This window comes from Alternaria viburni, assembly GCF_023758015.1.
Source record: "Alternaria viburni strain BMP 2772 chromosome Unknown scaffold_14, whole genome shotgun sequence".
NCBI lineage: Eukaryota > Fungi > Ascomycota > Dothideomycetes > Pleosporales > Pleosporaceae > Alternaria > Alternaria viburni.
Genome location: NW_026055783.1, coordinates 251,840 through 272,664, shown reverse-complemented (window position 1 = coordinate 272,664; position 20,825 = coordinate 251,840). Strand labels below are relative to the sequence as shown.

The 20,825-nt window shown below is 54.2% G+C and overlaps 8 protein-coding genes across 8 annotated transcripts; 4 read left to right on the top strand and 4 right to left on the bottom strand.

The window, feature by feature from the left end:
- Nucleotides 1–115: 115 nt before the first annotated feature.
- J4E79_006794 (uncharacterized protein) lies at nt 116–1,919 on the bottom strand (the record flags this gene model as incomplete). The annotated part of the gene is made up of 7 exons (XM_049355663.1): nt 116–286; nt 336–714; nt 779–796; nt 845–1,087; nt 1,138–1,339; nt 1,519–1,666; nt 1,719–1,919. The coding sequence occupies 7 exons, from the start codon at nt 1,917–1,919 to the stop codon at nt 116–118; spliced, it is 1,362 nt and encodes a 453-aa protein (XP_049209692.1).
- A 566-nt stretch (nt 1,920–2,485) lies between these two features.
- J4E79_006793 (uncharacterized protein) lies at nt 2,486–3,052 on the bottom strand (the record flags this gene model as incomplete). Its single annotated transcript, XM_049355662.1, has 2 exons — nt 2,486–2,934; nt 3,007–3,052. 2 exons carry the CDS (start codon nt 3,050–3,052, stop codon nt 2,486–2,488), a joined length of 495 nt encoding a protein of 164 aa, XP_049209691.1.
- A 2,641-nt stretch (nt 3,053–5,693) lies between these two features.
- Nucleotides 5,694–6,119, top strand: J4E79_006792 (uncharacterized protein; the record flags this gene model as incomplete). The annotated part of the gene is made up of 1 exon (XM_049355661.1): nt 5,694–6,119. The coding sequence occupies one exon, from the start codon at nt 5,694–5,696 to the stop codon at nt 6,117–6,119; it is 426 nt and encodes a 141-aa protein (XP_049209690.1).
- Nucleotides 6,120–6,775: 656 nt separating this feature from the next.
- J4E79_006791 (uncharacterized protein) lies at nt 6,776–9,361 on the bottom strand (the record flags this gene model as incomplete). The annotated part of the gene is made up of 1 exon (XM_049355660.1): nt 6,776–9,361. The coding sequence occupies one exon, from the start codon at nt 9,359–9,361 to the stop codon at nt 6,776–6,778; it is 2,586 nt and encodes an 861-aa protein (XP_049209689.1).
- An 877-nt stretch (nt 9,362–10,238) lies between these two features.
- Nucleotides 10,239–12,714, top strand: J4E79_006790 (uncharacterized protein; the record flags this gene model as incomplete). The annotated part of the gene is made up of 2 exons (XM_049355659.1): nt 10,239–12,679; nt 12,702–12,714. 2 exons carry the CDS (start codon nt 10,239–10,241, stop codon nt 12,712–12,714), a joined length of 2,454 nt encoding a protein of 817 aa, XP_049209688.1.
- A 464-nt stretch (nt 12,715–13,178) lies between these two features.
- J4E79_006789 (uncharacterized protein) lies at nt 13,179–14,154 on the top strand (the record flags this gene model as incomplete). The annotated part of the gene is made up of 2 exons (XM_049355658.1): nt 13,179–13,199; nt 13,330–14,154. The coding sequence occupies 2 exons, from the start codon at nt 13,179–13,181 to the stop codon at nt 14,152–14,154; spliced, it is 846 nt and encodes a 281-aa protein (XP_049209687.1).
- A 192-nt stretch (nt 14,155–14,346) lies between these two features.
- J4E79_006788 (uncharacterized protein) lies at nt 14,347–17,733 on the top strand (the record flags this gene model as incomplete). The annotated part of the gene is made up of 3 exons (XM_049355657.1): nt 14,347–15,342; nt 15,500–17,675; nt 17,720–17,733. 3 exons carry the CDS (start codon nt 14,347–14,349, stop codon nt 17,731–17,733), a joined length of 3,186 nt encoding a protein of 1,061 aa, XP_049209686.1.
- A 1,904-nt stretch (nt 17,734–19,637) lies between these two features.
- RPS13A (40S ribosomal protein S13-1) lies at nt 19,638–20,319 on the bottom strand (the record flags this gene model as incomplete). The annotated part of the gene is made up of 4 exons (XM_049355656.1): nt 19,638–19,721; nt 19,775–19,911; nt 20,027–20,115; nt 20,174–20,319. 4 exons carry the CDS (start codon nt 20,317–20,319, stop codon nt 19,638–19,640), a joined length of 456 nt encoding a protein of 151 aa, XP_049209685.1.
- Between the last annotated feature and the right edge of the window lie 506 nt (nt 20,320–20,825).

The window sequence follows — 20,825 nt, the reverse complement described above, 5'->3', positions numbered from 1 at the left end:
ATAGGGTGGGCCGGTGGCGTCAGCTCAGGCACATATTTGTACATTGGGTACATAGGCTTGGAACCCTTGGGGCAGTAGTTAATTACTTCAATATACTTTCGAGACGTCTCCTCTTTCAATAGGCGTAGAACATCGTAGTCTCAGAGTTCGAGCTCTTAATCCTCCTATTCTCCCGCACCAACCACCAGCGCATAAACCATGCGCCAGCCGCACACATGAGTGCCATACCAGCACTCATAGCCAAGGGTAAGACGAACCGCGGCTCCGACCACTCTGGCCAGATGTACTGTTCAACATTAGTTAACATATCCAGGCGATCAAGATGCGAGACTTACGGGAGTCCAGATCAAGCTGAGTGTAGCTGCGACGTTCGCAATAGCCAGCGCCGCAGATTTCTTCTCCCTCGTTTGTCCACAGGTTGAGGACACCCACCCGAGGATAATGCTGTTGACGCCATACGTGCCGATGGTAAAGACGCACATGGCGAAGTACCTCGCGCCCACGTTCATAGTCGCGCAGCCGAGCACGAAGCCAAAGACAGCTACGCCTTTGGCAATGGTGATGTGCCAGGTGCGTTCGTTGAAATGGCCAGATGATATGGCCCATGCGACGGAGAATGCGCCCGCAATCAAGTAAGGTGGGCATGTCAATACGAGTGTGACTTCCTGAGAGAAGCCTAGTGTGTTGACGATCGTTGGCATGAAGTTCTTGAACCTGCAGAGGTAGGAGTACGAAGTCAGTATATGTCTCACATGCACTTCGTACAGTCAGAACTTACCCATTGGTAGCAATATGCCTAGACAGTGTCAGAGAGGGGAAATGTAGCGGGACCGATAGAACTAACAGGTGTTGCATGTAGACGAATACCCAAACTTTGGGGTCTCGGATAGCTTCCTTTAGGCCTGCGAGCATGGAGACGTCGGCGGAGTGGCCGACTGTATCTCGCGCAACCCGGGCGTGCGCAAGTTGGCGTTCTTCGGGGTTGAGCCACCATGTGGTCAAAGGCTCGTCAGGGAGGGTAAAGCAAGCTATTACGGCAATGATGAAGGTGACGACACCCTGTATTATGAACAACCAACGCCATCCGCTTGACGTGAGGTCAGTATCTGTTTCACAAGAACTGTGTGGGGATCATACCTGATACCACGGACACCATCGAGTTTGAAGACGCCAAGCGCAATGAGTCCAGCGAATGACGAAGCGAGGATGTTGCCAGAGTAGAGAATGCTGATGCGTGTCGCAATCTCCTTTCTCGTGTAGAAGATACTCAAGAGATACAGCGCTCCTGGGTAGTATGGTGCCTCGACCACACCCAGGAAGAAGCGCACAAGTACGATGCCTGTGTAGTTGTGTACGATAGCTGTAAGCCCGCTTACAATCGCCCATCCCATCATACAAATTCCCATGTACCACGAAGGTTTGACGCGCGTGATAATCATGTTGCTCGGTATTTGCCCTGCAGGTAGGGGTACGAAGTCAGTATATGTCTCACATGCACTTCGTACAGCCAGAACTTACCTAGGATGTATCCGACGAAAAGGATAGAGATAGCAGTGCTGTATTGGTTGCTGGTGAGTCCAAGGTCGTCTTGAAACCCATTGAGGCGAGCGAGGGTAATGGCGTTGCGGTCTAGGTAGTTGAGCCAGTACATCAACCAAAGCATGGGCTGGATAGGGTAATTAGTCAAAATTTGGGAGGTATGGCAATAGTCGACTGACCATAATCCAGATATCCAGCTTCCTGACGAGCTTCTTCTCCTCGGGGCTCGTTTTGGCCACGGCCCCAGAGTAATCACCTTTGACCTCGACTTTCTCATACTCCATATGCTGGCTCTGGAACTTCTCATCGATTGGGTCCACGGTGTGACCTGGCATGGGAGATCCTACACCCTGCACGGGCTCAGATTGTGGTACGGCCATGGTATCGTCGACAGGGTCTTTCAGCGTCAAGAGTAGGGCAAGAACCCAGGCTAAAGGCACTGCGAAAAAGATGCATAGTCCTATTGACGGGACAGTGATTTATATCGAATCTCGTTCATTTACCCCGCGCATCGAACACTAGTCCTTCTCCCCATGGGGTCGCCCCGGATAATGGCGTCCTCGCACCAGATATCGACATGAAAGTCAGGGTTGGGGCGCTAAGATCCCAACTTTGGTAGTCCCGCTCCGAAGCGCTGACTCGCAGTGGCGGGTCACCACCCCTCGGCGACGCCGCCCCGAGCAAGACTACCGGTGGACTGCTTGGCAACGACGCCTCTCGGCGTACCCACGCCGAAAGATGCAAATACAACTATTCTAGAGCGACCTCATGTTCCGTGAGCCGCAAGGGTGACAGGTGTGTGGTGATTGTGGCGCCAATAATTCCGGTCAATTGATCGTGGCCAATGTCCGGCACACTCGAAACTGTCAATTGATTGCTTCACCCCGCGCAAAAGCGGGCAGCCTTATGCGAGGCCAGCTTTAGCAACGGTGGGAGCATGCTGACATCAAAACTGCGTATTCATTGTCATGTCGTTGAGCTGAGGTTCCATACCACCGTACAAGTCGAAGCTGTCGAACCACGCCTGAGAGAACCGATACACAGACATGTCGACTTGTTGTTGATCGTACATTTGTCGTAGATCATACGCAGAGCCCTTGAATTCATTCTCGATCGCAAGTGGGGATGCATTAGACACCATTCCATCGGCTCCGACAGGTTGAAGGTATTGTGCGTGCATCCAGTGAGGCTGGCCCAACTCATTCGAGTCTGTATCCGCCGCCAGCTCCGACCGGTTGCTGCACTGGTGGGCACTGTCTTCTGAGCTGTTGGCCGCAGGGGTGGTGACGGCGATGGGGTGTGTGCTGAATTTGATAACGTCGATTAGGATAGCATCGCTCAGCCTGTTGAAGACATCGACGCAGCGTTGCAACGACTTCCATCTTTCCGATACCGCTACAAGGACGTTTGAGCATGTTCGTGTATCGCTAATCACTTCCATAGTGCTTGGGTTTCTGATCAGCAGACCACCTAGTCGTTGACCTTGCTGTCTCCGAATGGCCTGGTAGTGCATCGTTACAGCGTACACATATGATAACCCTGCCATGAACAAAGCTTGTAATGAAAGCCAGCTGTGATTCAAGAGCCCCATACGATGAAGGCTAGCATACGAGGATATGGAAGCCTGAGAGGAGGCGAAAATCGCTTGTACCGCAACTGAGTCTCTTGACGTGTCCAGTGTGGGCGATGGTCGATGGAGCATTAGCACGGCGTTATGGTATATCATCTCGAACCAAGTTGGTGAAGTGAAGCAAGATGAAGGCCTGCCTTCATCCAGAGAACCCGGATGAGCGACCGTTTCGGCATTCAGGCGCCAAACTCTGAGGTCGGCAGCGAATTCATCTCTACGGTGGCGGAGCTCATCATCCGACTGATTTCTTCGACGGTGACTGTGCAGAGTCTGGATGATATCACCACACAGTAGGCGATACTTGATGATCTGAACGAAAATTGGTATGCGGCGGCATTTGACCAGGTTCTCGGCCATGGGCGTTTCGAGTCCAGAAAGCAGGATCTCGTCACATAGGTCAGACGGTAGTGCCGCGTCTACGTCGTCGTTGTGAATTGCCAGAGGTCTGCCAAGTATGTTGCTGACTATTCTAGTACGCTGTCAGCTAGTTCACCCTCTGGCATATGCTCGCGTCACAATTGCCTAACATACCTGTCCATAGCCACAATGCTCCAAAAGCAAAGCCGGGAAACTTCCTGCTGTACAAGATCGGCACTCAAGTCTGCATTACTTGTAGAGTCATCCGAGCGTTTGTAAGGATATGCAGTTTCACAATGAAGGCCAAGTTCCAGGGCAATTCTGCTTCCCACTCCTACCAGATGCCACATGCCTGTGTAATTATTAGATGGCTCTTGCGATCCGGCAGGATCTGCTCTGATGTACGGAGGTGTAGCAACATACTGGCTGAGGTATCTTCCATGGAACTGCTCATGCGATACTGAATCAACAGGATAACTGCTTGAAGTGCGCCGAGCCCGCCTTTCTCCAAGACGGTCGAGGCTCGCTTCATCGCCCGTATGTAATGAGTATGAGCACTTGGTAGCCCTTGCCAATCGGACCGGCAGATGCTGGCTGTCGCGATAGCAAGAACCATGTCGAAAATGAAAGTTTCACTTGCGGAGCGCGTGGAGGAACTCGCGTTCGAGCTGTATATTTCCGAAAGCATCGCACCGAGAGTAGCAGGGAGGACCACAGGGTAGCGTAAGTGGTCATGGTTGAGATAGGACAGTACAAGTCTGCTCGCTATCTGTTCAGATGGTAAGTCTCGAGCAAACTCAATAGCCGAAGCAGTCGCGTTGATAGCATCAGTGTCAACAGGTGGAGTTGTCGACGGCGTTGAAGTTTCAACGTCCACATTGGCTCTGATGAAGTTCGCGAGAAGTATGCCGCTTGAGGACCCTAGATAGTTCCTTTCTCCGGACGCATTGATTGAGAGGTAGGACACTTCACCCGCGACGTCGGTAGATGTACGACGCTGCGAAGTGCCACTATCGTTTCTGGAATGATTACTTTGGACATTGGGAGCGGAATTCTGGCCTGTAGAGGGTACCGAGTCTGCCCTCCTTTGTTGCACAAGAGTCCTGTTTTGAACTTCTAAGCGCTTAATCCTGCGTTCAAGCGTGTCTACGTGAGCCTGGCTATAGGTGCGTGCTTTGGTCCGATCTGTATAGCGGCATTCTGATCCATTCAAGCTGCATCGTCGGCACGGGAGAAGCTTGTCGCATCGAACCTTCCTCTCATGACAGTGATCGCACCTGCACGTCGACGTTAGCGCTCTATACGCGTCGAGACGCGTTGTGACCGACCGGGTAATGGGCTACGAAGACATACGCTTGCATGGCTAGGATCGTGCCCTTACGCGTCTGGCGAACTCGGTGCCCAGATCCGAGAGTTTCGGTGTGTGGGAGCGAGATGTGGAGTAGGAAGAGAACCGCTGGCCGAGATGTTGGCATGGTGCAAGTGCCGGCACCGGGAAGCGGGCGAGCAGTAGCGTGATTCGGCCTCGGCCCTCCACGACCGAGGATGGAGTCATTCTGCACGAACAATGACGCTAGTATGATGGCGTCGATGTCGTGAATTGAAGAGTAAACACGCTCGCAATGTGCGCGATAGATTGTGGGGTAGTTTACTTCCCAACCGTGACATGCGACACGCGACATCTTCCAAGGTTGTGCCTCGCCCACTCACGTGCACGTGCCTGCGATGACGCAGAGCGCAATGAACCTTAACACTGCGAGAGAACGTGCAGCGATACCCGAAGACCATGTTAATGGTCATCAATACCAAAACAGTAGCGAAGTCAGGGAAACGTTTTGATAGCAGCCCCAGGCGACAGACAGCCTGAACGTCAAGACCGACAGCAACATCACCTGGGCAGGCCTCGCGTCAATCCGAACCCGTACTACCTCCAATATTTAAGTATACGGGCTCATCTTTCCAGAGAGTAGAACTGCAGCACATCACCTCGTGTGTCTTCGTTACCACGAAGCCCCTCTGGCTACATTGCGATCGCGCAGGCAGCAGCGACATACATTACACCCGCAATTCAGCGCGACTTACGACGTGCAACTTCCTACAAACACCGTTCTTGGTTCCATCCCTGCTCCCATCTTCAACTCTTGCCAACGAAGCCCCATCCATCACCATGGTAGTCAGCCCGCTCTTAACACAGCCGATGTCCTATGAGCCCATCGAAACACGCCTTGCCGCCATGCGCGCTGCTCTATCCGAAGGCTTCTCTCCCAACGAACTCGACAAGCGCCCCCGCGGTGTAGGCCGCCCGCTAGACTGTGCAATCGAAGATGGCTGGCCCGCCGACTTTGCCCATCTCAAGCAAAATCTCCCTGTTGTCCATCTGCTTCTCGAAGCCGGGGCTGATCCCAGGCTTCCTTCTCGGGATCCGCCCGGCCGCTCGCCAATTGATTCCCTAGAGGCCTGGTTCAAGCAGTATGAGATCAGAGGGCATGAATTCGGTGCTGAGCATCTAGAGCTGAAACCTTTCTTTGAGAAGGCTTTGGAAGCTATGAAAAAAGTTGCTGATGAGCTTAATGGTGAGTTGGCGTTGACATAGTAACTACATGCCTGTTGTTTGTTGGCTAAGCTAAACCGCGATTAGCAAAAGACGCCGCTGGAGCTGCTGAAGCCGCCAGGAAAGCTCGGAAAGAGAGGCCGTTGTTCGGTAGATTGAAGTTTTGGTGACGCGATCACTGTAGCTGCGAGAGATAGGAACAATGCGTTTGCGCGTTTAGCCTGTGGCACCGGCTCAGACTTTTGCTTGTGAGGCCGCGCCGCGAGTTACCTGATGGCGTCAGCATGATCCAGAGCACGTCTGTTGGATGCTCAGTAAAGAGTATGCAACTTTTCGTACGTGTCTCATCTCCCTGAGGCCATCTCACGACAGATTTGCGAACCCCGAAAGGAAGAGATTGGATAGAAGACTACGCAAGGGTGGCATGAGAACGTATCGCAAATAACACCGATTAAGGTGAATGTTGCCCGTCTGATGCCCACGCTTCAATCAATCAGATAGGGTAGTCAAGTATCTCAATATACACATTGAAAGTAAATATATGGCTGTTCTCCGCTATACTACTCCTGCTGCGAGAATAGTATCCGTGATACAGAAAACGCCATCAACATGTCAGCGCCAATGCCGGTAATCGCGACGAACTTTTCTTCTAGTGAGATCTTAGAAAATATGATAGTGTACACAGCCATATCATCCGATTAATCCTCGATATCATCATCACTCAACGTGAGACTAGCACCTTTGTCCGCTAAGCCAGCAATCGCTGTTTCCGGCTCTTGTGCCTTACTCTCAAACTTCACCCGTCCTCTCTTCTTCGGCGTTTCCAGAGTCGGTTTGTCCGTGGACCACTGCTCTTGCTCGCCAGGGCGAATGTCTTCTTCAGCGTCATCTTCTTCAGTAGCACCGGAGAGAGCGTTTCCGGTGAAGGCTGTGATCTTCCGGATTTCGCGCACGGTGGCTGCTGTGGATGGGTTCGGCATGCGTGATTTCCGCAAGATGGTGGTCATGTAAGGAAGACGTTCTAGAAGCATTTCGTTCCGAGCCGAGCCGCCGCTCCCAAGGTGAATTGAAGATGGCGCATCTTCTTCGGCATCGTTCGAGCCGGATGCCGATGTGGGCTGTGAGAACGAAGCATTGCCTTTCCACGACTCGACTCCTCCGCTCGAGAGAGCCGCTTTCGATGTAGTTGACCCTGTCGAAAAGAGCTCACCACGCTGCGCCTTTGATACCCACATTTCCAGTGAGCCCTCAATCTCTTCCTGTTGTTTCCATATCCGTAGCGACGCCGGATAGTACATGACAAACGCGTTGCCTTTTGACGCTCCACCACTTGCTCCTTGGCCTTTCGCCTTGATGCCCATGATGCCTGGAGGCGGTGCAACGCGCTTGACGGGATACGGCAGGTTATACAGAAGCCCGCGTACGCTCGTCTGAAAGCACATCTCGTCTTGACGTAGATTGTCCGCACTAGTCCCTTGAAGGACCCGTCGGCCAGCGCCCGCACCAAAGCGGTCCGGCGATAGAAGGTCGGCATCGGAAAGAGCTTCTATACAGCCCTCGATAGAATCAATGGTTTCCTCGCTGTCTGCAGCCCCGCAGGACAGGACATAATTCTCGTGTAGAGCAGCGACAAAGGTTTGGGTATCGGTACCCAGCTCATCGATGAGTGTGTCGACATTGACCTCCGAGGCCTTCGGTCTTCGCCTTTCGGGAAACCAGTTCGGTGGATGTGCCACGGGTGTGTTAGGGTCCTCCGGTAGACGCTTGTTGTACACAACCCTCCCAACAGCATGGAAGATGCCGAGAGTGCTTTCGCGCTGCGTCACCATCTCGAGCGACTCCTGCTCGATCTTCGTCATCGGGATGTCTTTCGGGCCCTTCTTCTTCGTGAGGTTGACCTTCGCGCCCCAGCCTTCAGCATCATCGCCTCGCAGGCAGAGGAACTCTAGGGAGGAGACAGCGCTGCGAATGTCTCCAAGTTCTGCAAGACGCTGAATTGCCTGTGGCCCTAGAGTCTTCTTGCGTCCGGATTTGCGCGCCTCCTTGACAACGATTGTCTCTAACGCCTTTGTCATGTACGTGGGGGCGATTGGGTTGAACTCGAGAACAGACACTCCGGGATGGGTCAGGATCTCAGGGCCTAACAGCCGATGTGCAGTGAAGCTGTCGGCTGCTGCCGTGTTGGTAGACAGCAAGGTCTCGGATATTATCATTACGATTGGGGTCACTGGCTGCTCGGGATCGACCTGGGTCGAAAAGAAAGCAGTAGCTGATTGCGTATTGGCAGCAAGATAGTTGAGGACGGAAGAGCGAAAAGATTGAACGGCCGAAGAAGTACGTGTGAATGTATTCGGAAACTCCTCTACTAGGACCAGCTGCCTCTGCCTTTCCGTCTGACTGTTGGACGAAGCCGTCCGGGCACTCATTGTCAGCTCATCGAAGGCCAGACTACCAAAGGCTCCAGTCCTTCCAACGAATTCTTCGAACTGTGCGGTAGCAGACACAAAGCTGTCGGAGGTTGACATGGAACCTATAGGGTTCTTCCATTCATGCATGTGGATGCCCAGTTCCTTGGACAGCAGGGACATGGTGGTGGTCTTCCCACTGCCAGCAGGGCCTTTGAGCAGCAGCAATCGCTTGCGTGCCTTGCCGCTGAAGACGTCAGTGAGCCATGTCCGCACGTCCGCTACCTTCCTCTTATGCACAGCGAGCTCATCGAGCGACACTGGGCCGTACTTTTCAGTCCACGGCCGCCGGTCTTCTGTATCCTGCCGCGCTGGCTGGGACGATATCGGTGTTGTGGATAGCGGGGTTGTACTACGCGCTCCGCTCGCTGTTCGCAGGAACTTCTGCCTGTTGCTCACAGCATTGGCAGGGCCCGTTGGCGCTGTCGCAGCGATCGGTCTCTTACGAACGGGGAGGGGTTTCGGGGCCTTGATGGACGGCGCATCATCTGAGGAATCAAAGATATCGTCTACATCTTCAATTGACAGGGCCGGTTTCTCGGGGCTCGGCGTGGGGTGTAGCGACTGCGAGCGCGGTATATTACTGAAGAAAGAAGTGATGGGCTTGGATGCTGGCTTTGCTTTAGCCGGCGATTTGGCTGGAGACTGCTTAGTAGGAACTGCTCGCGATCGCGTGGGCGAGGCTGCACGTGTCTGGGATCGGGTGCCTGTTAGTGTGCCCCTCTTGGGACGCGCGGGAGGCGGTGTATGTGAATCATCCGCCTCAGACTCGGATGAGACGACGATCGGCTTTTTGCGCGTGGCCCGAAGCTTAGCCATGCCGCCCCCGTTTGATGGACCTGGAGAGCACTCGAACGCAGAGTGACATGCTCAGTGCTAGGCCGGTTGGGGGTGCAGAGCGCGTGATGGGAGTCCAGCAGCCGTGTCGAGGCTGCGTCGCGTCGGAGCGCGGAGGAAGTTCCACGGGCCCAAGCGCGCTAGCCACAGTGGGGCCAAGAGCTGCTAAGGCTGTTGACAACGCACCTCTTTTCTGCATCTTCACACACACCGCTGCTCTTTTCCCGCTAGCACCCGCTGTAGTGCGCTCCTTTCGAGGCTCATATGCAGCTAACTTGTCCAACCGGAGACCGCCACAACGCCCTCCCTGCCACTGCTGCAGGAGGTTCAATTTTCGAGCCCCAGCGGCGTCATCGCGTGCATATCGGCTCGTTGAATCGCTGTCCGACAGTAAACATCAACAAAGAATTCGGTCCATGGCCTGTGGCCGGTCCACTGTCGCTGGCCGCCATCGTCGTACAGAGTGAGCAGCGCAGCAAGACCATTTAGACGTAATTGTACCAGACACGCGAAGTCGCATACGATGGCTGGTAACGCAACGCTCGGGGCATATAAATTAGACCGCTCGAGTTTACGATGAGCTGGCACTTCCCTGCCAATCTCCCATTGGGCGGGAAGGCGTTTGCAGCTTGTACTATCCTCTTCCATTCTTTTCACTGCCGCATTCCTTATATGCTGATTTCGCGCGTGCTCGTTGTTTTTTGACATGTTCCCCGTCGTCATGCCCCGTTAACAGGCGCCTTTTTAATTTTTGCGAGTATCTGAGCTCAACGTGAGAAGCGCATACTCCAGCGCAGGATTTGGGAGTTCTTGTTGTCTTTAACGCTACTTACAAGAACTATCACGTTTGGCGGCCGTTATGGCAAAGAAGAAGAAAAGCAGCAAGAAACCGGTGGAGCCCGTTGCTCCACCTGACAACGTGCCAACGAATGCTGCGGAACCAATTCCTGATGCGCCTGAAGCTCCATTGACAGCAGAGGAATCAGCCACAGAAGCAGAGTCCGGGGAGCAGTCCATGCCAACCGCTTCCGAAGTGGAGCCCGACGAGGGTACGGTTCCCACGCTGGTGGAAGAGTCCACATCTGCACCCTCACAACACCCTGAGACCATAGAGACTATACCAGACGAGGCTACAGAGGCACCGGCCACTGAGATCACACCTGCTGCAGAGCTAGATCCACCTATGGGGGAAGAGCAGGAATCTGGGTCGCCAGCGGATACTACCGAGGCCGTGGAGTCAGAGATTGCCGGGCAAAGCGCTGAAGACATGCATCATACTACAGCAGAAGATGAAGAGTCATCGGTTATTTGGGTTGGAGACGCGCACGACCCAGAACCCGATGCAGAGCAGCAAAATACTCCGGAGGAACAGCAGCCCCTACAACTAGACGAAGAGTCCACACCCCAGCCAGACCCTGTTCCAACTCAAGATTCTATTGAACCAGCAGACACGCCGGTTGAAGACACACTCCCGCCACAAGAATCTACAGCGGAGCTAGCGCCTGAAGCAGAACCTGAAGTAATTACTACCACCGCGGAAGAAGCTATCGAACCGATAGACCAGATGGATGGCTGTCTTAATGAGAACGGAGCTGAGCAAGATCTGGCGGAGATAGTCGAGGTACCAGAGGCACCAGGGGCACCAGAGATAATGGAAGCACCTGAAGTACCAGAGGCGCCGGAAGTGCCAGAGGCACCCGAAGCTCCAGACACACCCACAGTACCAGAAGCTCCAGAGGCTCCAGAGGCACCTGAAGTGCCAGAATCACTAGAGGTACCTGAAGCTCCCGAAGCTCCCGAAGCTACCGAAGCGCCGGAAGCACCAGAGGTATCGCAACCGCCAGAAGCTGTCGAAGCGCTAGAAGTACCAGACGCACCCGAAGCACCCGAAGCACCAGGGGTACCAGAGGAACCAGAAGTCCTAGAAGCGCCAGAGGCTCCCGAAGTACCTGAGGTACCAGAAGCGCCTGAAGTACCAGAAGCACCGGAAGTACCAGAAGCACCGGAAGTATCAGAAGCACCGGAAGTACCAGAAGCGCCAGAAGCGCCAGAAGCGCCAGAGGCCCCCGCTGCACCTCTGGCTCCATCAGTGGTGTCAGCTGGGAGTGATGAGGACGACATCATCGAAGCTTTTACAGTCGAGGATCTATCAGCACCAGAACCAGAGCCTGAGGCCGCTCCAATAGCAGTCGAACGGTCGGTGGACGTCGGGCTACCAGATGCGGCTGTCGAAGGAATATCAGCATCAGAAGCCCCTGAGACAATCACACAGCCTGAGTCTATTCCCGAGACTTCGTCTACAGATGCCCACATTGAGCCGATAGAAGAGCTCGTCGTAGCTGCCCAAGACGAAGTACCAAGACAGCATGCCGACCGAGAGCAAGAGCGGCTTGAGGCCGAAGCAGCGGCCGCGGCTGAGGCTCAAGAATCTGCCTCGCTAGCGCAGGCCGCCCAATCCCAGGAAGACGCACAGCGAGAAGAACTGAAGAGATTGGAGCAGGAAGCAATCGAGCACGAGAGGTTAGCGAAGGAGGCCGAGGCCAACAGACTACTGGAGGAGCGACGCGCAAGAGAGGCCCAGGAAGAGCTGGAAGCTGCCGAAGCCGTGAAACGGGCTCTGGAAACCATGAGAGCCAAGAAGGAAGAGCAGCATAAGGAGACCGAGAGGCTCGAACAAGAGCGACTGGCCCGTGAAAGGCTCGAGCAAGAGAAGCTAGAGCAGATTGTCGAAGCGAGGAAGCTTCTGGCATTAATGGAAGAAGAACGGAGGGCCGCGGAGATCCAAGAAGAGGCCGAAGCCGCTGCAGTCGCCGAAAAGGCTCGGAAAGAGAAGGAAGAGGTCGAAGCTGCAGCTGCTGCCGAGCGTGCTCGACAAGAGAAGGAAGAACTCCGGCAGGAACAATTACGACGTGAGAGAGCAGAAGAGGCTCGAATTGCTAGGAAAGCCCGAGCAGCTGCGGATGTCCTTGCGGAAGAGCAGAGAGAGGAAGCAGAACGGTTGGAACGGCTGGCCCAGGACGAGTCACGTGAGCAAGCCGAGATACCATTCATCGCACGTCGATCCATGATCGAATCAGCACGTGCTCCGTCACCTCCTTCGGGAGTACCTGACATGCACGATCGTTCTCCAGTCTCTGATCGACCATTTCGATCGTATCGATCTTTCGCGCCACATGCACCGAAGCTTAGAACACACGAAGCGGGTCCAAACCATGCACCGAAGCCTTATGCTGTGGCACAGCTCATTGAGGATAACAGACCTGCGGCCCCAAGCCCGCCAATGAGTAAAGCTCGACCAAGGTATGTGAATTCCATTTCTCAGTCCGGTGAGGTAGTCGCTCGGCGCTTCTTCGGCGACCGTCAACCATGACGCCGGACCCAAAGCGAATATGCTCGAGATACATAAGGTTCCTGGCCGAACTCTGATGGATTACGATACTAACTACATGTTTCCCTCTAGACACGCTCCCACCTTTGACAGCGACGACGATTCAGATTCTGCTCTAGTACAAAACAGGATAGCGTCGAGGCGTCCATTTAGCGGTGAAGCGCATGAAGTGTCGCGGTCCCACTTAGGCCCACATCAACCACGTAGCGCTTTTGCATCCCGAGTGCCTGTTGAGCCCACCTATCCGGCCCCTCCACCAAATTATCATCCCAGCTACTATGCCCCGCCAGCCCAGCCGCCTCACCACTACCCAGATCATGCCTACGGCATGAGTCAGCAGGGTTATCCCGCGCCTAACCCCAATCCTTACGGCCCTTCGTCGCATTCTTCCTCCCCTCCCTACCAGGAATCATGGAGCCAATACCCACCCGGGTACCCTCCTTATGGCAGCCCACATCATCGACAGGACTCCTCTGGTTCTAGAGACCTTCATTCACATGTTTTAGCCAGTCGACCTGCAATCGAACACGTGTCTGGCGACGCACTCTCACATATCCCGCAGACTGATCTGCACGTTCTACTTGCGCATTACAAAGAGACTCACAACCAACTGCGTGCTAGGGAGGACCTGCTTCGTCGGCAAACTGCTGAGCAAGAGCAGAAACTCCGCGCAAAGGATGGTGAGATTGGTGAGCTGAAGCAGAAGATTCGCAACTTGGAAGACAGGCATTCAGCCGAGGCAACCAGACTACACTTTCAGATCGGGAATCTGGAAGAGCAAGTCAGAGAGCTCCGAGAGCTGATTGCTGAAACCAAGAAAGCTAGAAGAGACGCCGAAGAGACCAAGTTGGTACTGGATGCAGCCATGAGGTCGTGGGAGGACAGGTACAAAGAGCTGGAAGATGTGCATCGCACGCTGGAGAGGACCTCTGCCGAGGAGAGGGAAAGAGCATGGAGAGATTTCGACGAATGGAAGGAGGCCACGAACACGAAACACGATGCGGAGAAGATCGCCCTTGCTATCCAATTCGACAAGAAGCTGAAGCAAGCTGGGCAAGATGCTGCCGAGGCGGCTGAGCTCAGGGCTCAGCTTCAAGCAGCTCTTGACCGAGAGCAAGAACTCATCAGGGAGCGCGACGACCTTCAGAAGATGCGAGAAGACTCAGATCGCCGGGCTGGGGAAGAAGCAGCGAGAGCCGATCAACTGGCGAGAGAGAAGGATGAGCTGATGAACTCGTTCGACCAACTCAGAGCCGAGAGTCAGAGGGAGAAGGAGGTCATCAGAAGCGTTGCCAGCAACCTCGAGTCGGAGAAGTCTAGACTTGAGAAGATGATGGAGTGCTATGGTGACATCGCCGAGATCAAGAGCAAGGGCGACAGCTACTAGTAAGTGATTCCCAGTTTTGCACATTCGCTCTTGATGCCGGCACGATGGTAGCAGGGGCCGCATTGCCGCCAGTGTTGGTTGATGGTGGTCGGTTTGGGTGCGCTTCGTTATCCTTCAACGGACAATGAAGTGCACCGAGATCAGTTGCTTATCTTCTGGCCGGCAGCTGTGATGATGCAACGGAAAGCCACCATGTATTGCCATACACTGTCTTTCTCGTCTACCGCTCGCGTAATGCGATGTTTGCTATCGCGTCCCTTCACTGTCGTTTTGTTCAGTACAGAGTCGCTCGCTAACATCATCGCGTCTAGCCTGGTATCCTTCACTCAGCTTCAAAGGCAAATCATCGATCTTGCTACAACCCATTTCGTTCACCTTCCAGTAAGGCCGCCGCCGGAGGATCTTGCGCAAGTGCCGTCCAACCTACCGTCCTTCCTTGGTGATAGCATTGCCTCCAGACAAGTCCGAACCGCATACATCGCCCACACTGTATCGAAGCTCATTACTTTCCGTGTCTTTGGCCCATTCCTGTTCAGTCTTGGACGCCGCTACGACAAAGCCGACTCTCTTTTCTCCTCGATGAGCCACCACATTCGCGAGAAGAGCACGCGCAAAGAAGCGATTTGGCGACAACAAACACTCCTTGCTGCTTTTACCAGCACTGGCGCAAAGCAGCGCATCAATACTGCTGCCGGAACCGTTGTCGAGGAGATCGTCAACGCTATCCGACACTTTGCTGATCCAAAAGAGGAGGAAGGCATCAAGATCGCCGTGAAGCGCATTGTGAAGGTCGCTGCGGAGACATGGAGATTTGCTCGTCTCGAGCGCGAAATGATCACCGCCGTCATGCCTGCGCTGCACGACGAAGAACATCAATTTACCAGCAACCAGTTCTGGCCAGCTTACAGCCCAGAAACAGGCTCAGCGACGGATGACCCACCTCCTCCTGATTCGCAACGACAATTGTTACTCAGGATCTTCCCGGTTGTATACCGCGAATCGAAGCACGAGATCTTCCAGAACAACGAAGAGCAGCGTGACGAAGGCTGCATTCTCCACCATGGGCTGGCTCTGTATGATGATGCAGAGCCAGTTGTGACGAGAATGGAGGAGCTCAAATCTGCTGGTTTGCCTCCCCATACCACTGCATTAACGAGTCCGACTGACGAGGGCAAGTTTCCGCCGCCGGTACGTAACACCACCCGCGTGTTCACCTTACCCCAGCGTTCCTAGCACCGCTTTCGAGCTTCCTTCACCCAGCCTCTGACAGGCTCGCGATATATCGAGATCTACGTAAGATGAAAAGACTGCTTCAGATCACTTGGCTAACACGCTGGCTTTCCAGGCTTGCCCGCCTCCTCGCGACCCGATACCACCTCCCCCCTCTCCCCCCGCCCCTCGATCTCCGACGAAAGCCGAGACGAATACGGATGAGGAATCTCCAGTGTCACGTCCGATGTCACCGGAGAAGCCAGAGAAGCCCAAGAAGCTCTCGGCTATCGAGCGAGCGTTGAACCTCTTCTCTAATCCTTCCTCGGATGACAAGATGAAGCCTCCACCTCCAGGCTCTACCTTCTCACGTCCGCCGGCGCCCCCGACGTCCGTGTTCACGTCGCCCAGGAACTTCATTGGCATGCCCGTCGAGAGTTTGGCTCCCTCACATGCTCCGAGTGCAAGGAAGAAGCCTCCGCCACCACCGCCGAAACCTGCGTCGAAGCCTGACATACCTTCAACGGCTGCAGAAATCGCGGAAGCCATACGCCATCGCCAGTCTGTGGAGAGCGCGATCCTACCACCGTCCTTCTCACGGACTACGACGGATGACACTATCCACGAGCATCCCGATTCGCGAGCTCCTACGCCGGTAGACACGGTGTCTCACATGTTCGATGCCATCGATGAGATCGAAACGCTGGTGCCCCAACGTACGCGAACTACGTCTACCTCTACCACGCATTCGCGACGCCGCTCTACGCACACTCGCCGATCTACCGAACACGCCATTGAGGACGAGCTGTTTGACATCACTCCTCGACCGGATCACACTCGCAGAAAGAGCGGTTATGCGGCGAGCATTCGCACGACTAAGTCTGCCGATACCGAGCGCACTGATCGAAGCGAGCGCACCGACAAAAGTGAGCGCACCGATAAGAGCGAACGTACCGAGAAGAGTGAGCGGACAGACAAGAGCGAACGAACAGACAAGAGCGAGCGAACCGAGAAGAGCAGCCGCAGCCATCGGACAGAGAAGAGTGACCGTTCGGATAAAACCGAGCGCGAAAAGGCTCGTTATGTGTACGAGACGCGTGGTGCTGCTATGAAAGCTTTATATCCCAACACTCCGGTGAAGGGCTCCCATGGCAGCGCTAGACACTCCGAGAAGAGTGTGAAGAGCGAGAGAAGGAAGGAAAGAGGCAGCAAAGACTCAACCAAGGAATCAAACTTGACGAGAGAATCCCGAGAGTCGAGAGAGGCCAAGAGAGAATCACGAGAGGTCAAGAGACAAAGGAGTATCTCCGATGCTGGCACATGGGATACCAACAGCATCATGACTCACGACTTTGCGCCTACAACCATCACGACCAACGCACCCTATCCTTTCATGTACGACTCAAGACGAGACTCGAAAGAGTTGAAGCGAGAGTCCAGGGAGATACGGCGGCAACGCAGCATCTCTGACGCTGGCACTTGGGACACGAGCACTGAGATCAGTCAGCGTCCTCCACCGACCACGGTCTCGACCAACGTTCCCTATCCTACAGGAATGCCGTGGGAGCTGAAGCGATCACGAAGCATTTCCGACTGCGGTACCTGGGACACCAGCAGTGAGGTCACTCAACGTGCGCCTCCCACAACCGTATCGACCAATGTGCCCTACCCTATGGAACAACACGTGGATGAGTCGGAACGATGGTCTATGCCACCACCTCGCAACTCAATGAGGATGGAGGTCTCCGACGATGAAGTGTCTGACACCGGGACCTGGGATACCAACACTGAGATCAATACCCACCGTGCTCCCCCCACGACCGTGTCTACGAACGTGCCCTACCCTTCCTACAACGCTCCTTCTACAATTATCTCTACCAACACCCCTCGTTTCACACAGCCTCCTCGACAGCTACGACGACCCAGCGTGTCCGACGATGACGCGTCTGATGATGACGTCTCCGACACTGGGACGTGGGACACCAACACCGAGATCACTACTCATCGCGCGCCTCCCACGACCGTCTCCACCAACGTCCCCTACTCAAGCATAATGCACCGCCAGCTGAGAAGGCTGAGCGGCAGCGATACCGGCACATGGGACACCGCTAGTGAGGTCACTCAGCGTGCGCCTCCCACAACAGTGTCCACCAACGTCCCCTACCCCTCCGCGCAATTCAGCGACCTTGGCCCATCGAGCTACCCACCCGGCCCCTTCGAGCAGCTCAAGCGAGTCGAGCAACTCCGAAAGCAGCACGAGCACCACAGTTTCTCTGACGACGGGTCTGACTCCGGCACCTGGGACACAAGCAGTGAGATCACTCACGCTAACAACGGGCCTGCTACTGCTACGCAGGTGTCCCAGAATAAGTCCTACCACCGTTCTGAAAGGCCGAGGGCACCAAGGAGACAGACAAGCCCGGCTATTTCCGAGGCGGGGACGTGGGATACCAACAGTGTGATTACGAATAACGATATGAAGACGACTGTTTCGACGAATGTGGGGTATGCTTCTGAGCGAAGATCTCGATAGGTGGATGCGAGCATTGCGTGTGAAGACGGTCTAAATGGTCCGCGTGACACGGCTTTTTTTCTATGAGTTACTGTTATTGCGCTTTGTTTCTTTTTGGTTTCGCTTTATGCGTACGGCTGCAGCTACGCAATATCGTAGGAGCACACGTTGATGATGCAGACGAAGGATGAGCACGAGTGAGGATATATATGGATTACGGCCGAGCAATGCATGATGAAGAGAGTCTCGAGATGGTTGCATTTCTGTAGCAGGGCGTTCTGGTTCCTTGCTTGTTTGATTCGAAGTAGACGAGCTTGTAAGATAGTTATCATATCATCTGTTTTCAAGTGCGATACTGCTCTCATCATGGGATTGTGTGAAGAAGTCAGTGTGTCCTTAGTTGTACCTGGCAAAGTCATTGCTGTGACGCGTAACTATGTATTTGATGCAACAGCCTTGAAGTTCCCAAAATGTACTCTGGTCTAGAAATTGTGCTCTCGTACAAGCGGAGGTCGTGATGGTGCCACCGAAGAAAGTGAAGGAAAGCTCCAAAACGCCGAGGCTAGCCCGAACATCGATCGCGCTCGAAGCTCAAGCTACCAAGACGCTCTCAAGAAAGTCCAACTCGCCATCCCAACGCCACAGACACCAACTCTCACCTCCTTTAACCGCGCCAATTCGCGTCAAACACACAGGAGAACTATCACCGAGCTTCAGAAATGGCAGAACCATCTCCCAACCCTGCCGTCGCAAACGCCGACATCGACCCAGCGCTCACAAACGGCGAAGCGCAACAAGCACCTACAGAACAACCCGCAGATGTAGAAATGGCAGATTCAGGTTCAGCACCAGTGGTAAGCTACCATCATAGACATCACCACCAAAAGTCCCTTACTAACACACCCATCAAGCCCACCACCCTCGACGCCTCAGCCTCTACACCGACCCACCAACCCAGCGTCCAAACCGTCCCTCCTACACCCTCCACTTCAACTCCCGCACCGCCCTCCGCACCAACTCTTCCGACAGCTACCACAGCGCCAACACCCACTCCCGCAGCCTCATCGCGCAACTCACCGCATCCCACTGCGCAAGCCCCCACACAACCCATTCCACACGGTAGTCCCACGCGGGTGTATCTGAATCAGCATGTGACGCCGCATTTGCTCGAGGCGATGAAGCATCTTGCTACTGCGGAGCCAGAGAAACCGTTGAAGTGGTTGAGTGAGTTTTTGGCGGGGAAGAGTAGGGAGATTGAGGGGACGTGATGAGCTTGTGGGGAAAGGAGATGGGGTGATGGCGTCGGAAAGAGAATAGGATACCTGGGCTGAAGATGGAGTAGCTATGTGGATGAGCAGTCACATGAGCAGCATCGCTCAAGCAGCCATGGACGAGGAGACTGTCATGCGCATGCGCGTTTCGGCGGTAAGCTTTGCGGTATATCTGGCAAGCTCGACTGCTGGACGGGCAGCATAGTTTTGAAGGGCAAGCGATATGGAACGACTTGAAACGCATGGCACATGTTCACCAAAAGTATGAGACGGCGTCAGGATGATACCCAAGTCAAGCAGCAATACAAAAGGCGAATTTCAGACTTTGACACTTTCAATGCAGATTGGGTATATTTCAATTCGAGGTGATGCTTTTGATTGATTCATTCCATATCGTGATCCTGCTAGGTATCCGCAAAGCATCCATGCCCGTGAAACTCCACTTAAATGTCTACCATGACGACTACCATCCACACCAATCCGACATCTGCTTATGCGACGAGGGTAGAGGCAGTGGCGCTCTCGTACCTCCAGGTAGGGGGGAGGGCACCGACGGTCTTGTAGTAGCGGGAGAGCTGGAGATGATTAGCACGTGCTTTTGACATGGTATCGACATAGGTAAACTTACACGGTGGATACGGGACTCGATGAGAATGAGGCGGAACTTGGAGTCGCGGTCCTTGCGGTTGGTCTGAAGGTGCTTGCGGACGGCAACGGCCTTCTTGATCAACATGTAGAGGTCCTCTGGGATGTCGGGGCTGAGGCCTTGAGCGCAAAATGTTAGCCTAGACCAACAAATGCAGTTTTGTATAGCGCGCAGATGCTCACGAGGAGCAGAGCTGTGTCGACATGCGCTTTCATGTGTATAGGGCAATCGTACCGTTCGACTTGAGGATTCGGAGGATCTTGTTGCCGGTGACAACCTTGACCTGAGCGACACCGTGCGAGTCACGGAGGATCTCACCAATCCTGCGATTGTGTTAGTCGACCAATTCCATGTGTATTCCTTTCCAAGCCATTGTCTTACTGAGATGGTGTAGCACCCTTCTTCGCGAGCTTGCAGATCTGGTCGACAACCTGCTCGGGGGTGGTCTTCAACCACGCCGGGGGGCTGCGGGAGTATGGGATGGCGGAGGCTGATATGCCCTTTCCGTTGCTGTGAAGACGACCCATTTTGAATGAATGTTCCGGATGGCGACCTGGTCGATTAGTACGGAGACGTGGTGGTGGGCTTGTCGTGGGTTGAAGTTCGCGATCGAAGACTCCAATTTCTCGCGGCTCGGCTAGGTCTGTGGTGGACCGTGCGCGGCTAGCGTCAAAGCTCCTGCCTGACAAAAAGTCTGCGACGACCAACCTCGTCTTCAGCACCTCACAATGTCAAAACATTGACCTCGGCGTGCAACAGCGATTGTCTCGGCTATGTTGAAGCTAGATGATCGCGCATCAGATCACGATTGATATTCTTTTCGGAATTGCTTACCCTAAGCCAGCTACAGCAGCTCACTCCCAACGTAAGTTCAACCCAGTTCCTCCCTTCCATCACAATGATGAGATCCAGTGCATTCGACGCCTCTTATTTTAGGCGGGGTTCTTCGGAACTTCGCCGGTGCATAAATCTCTATTCTGAAAAGTGTCATCTCTGCTTTACTGCGTGAAATCTTGCGAGCGACCAGTGCTAA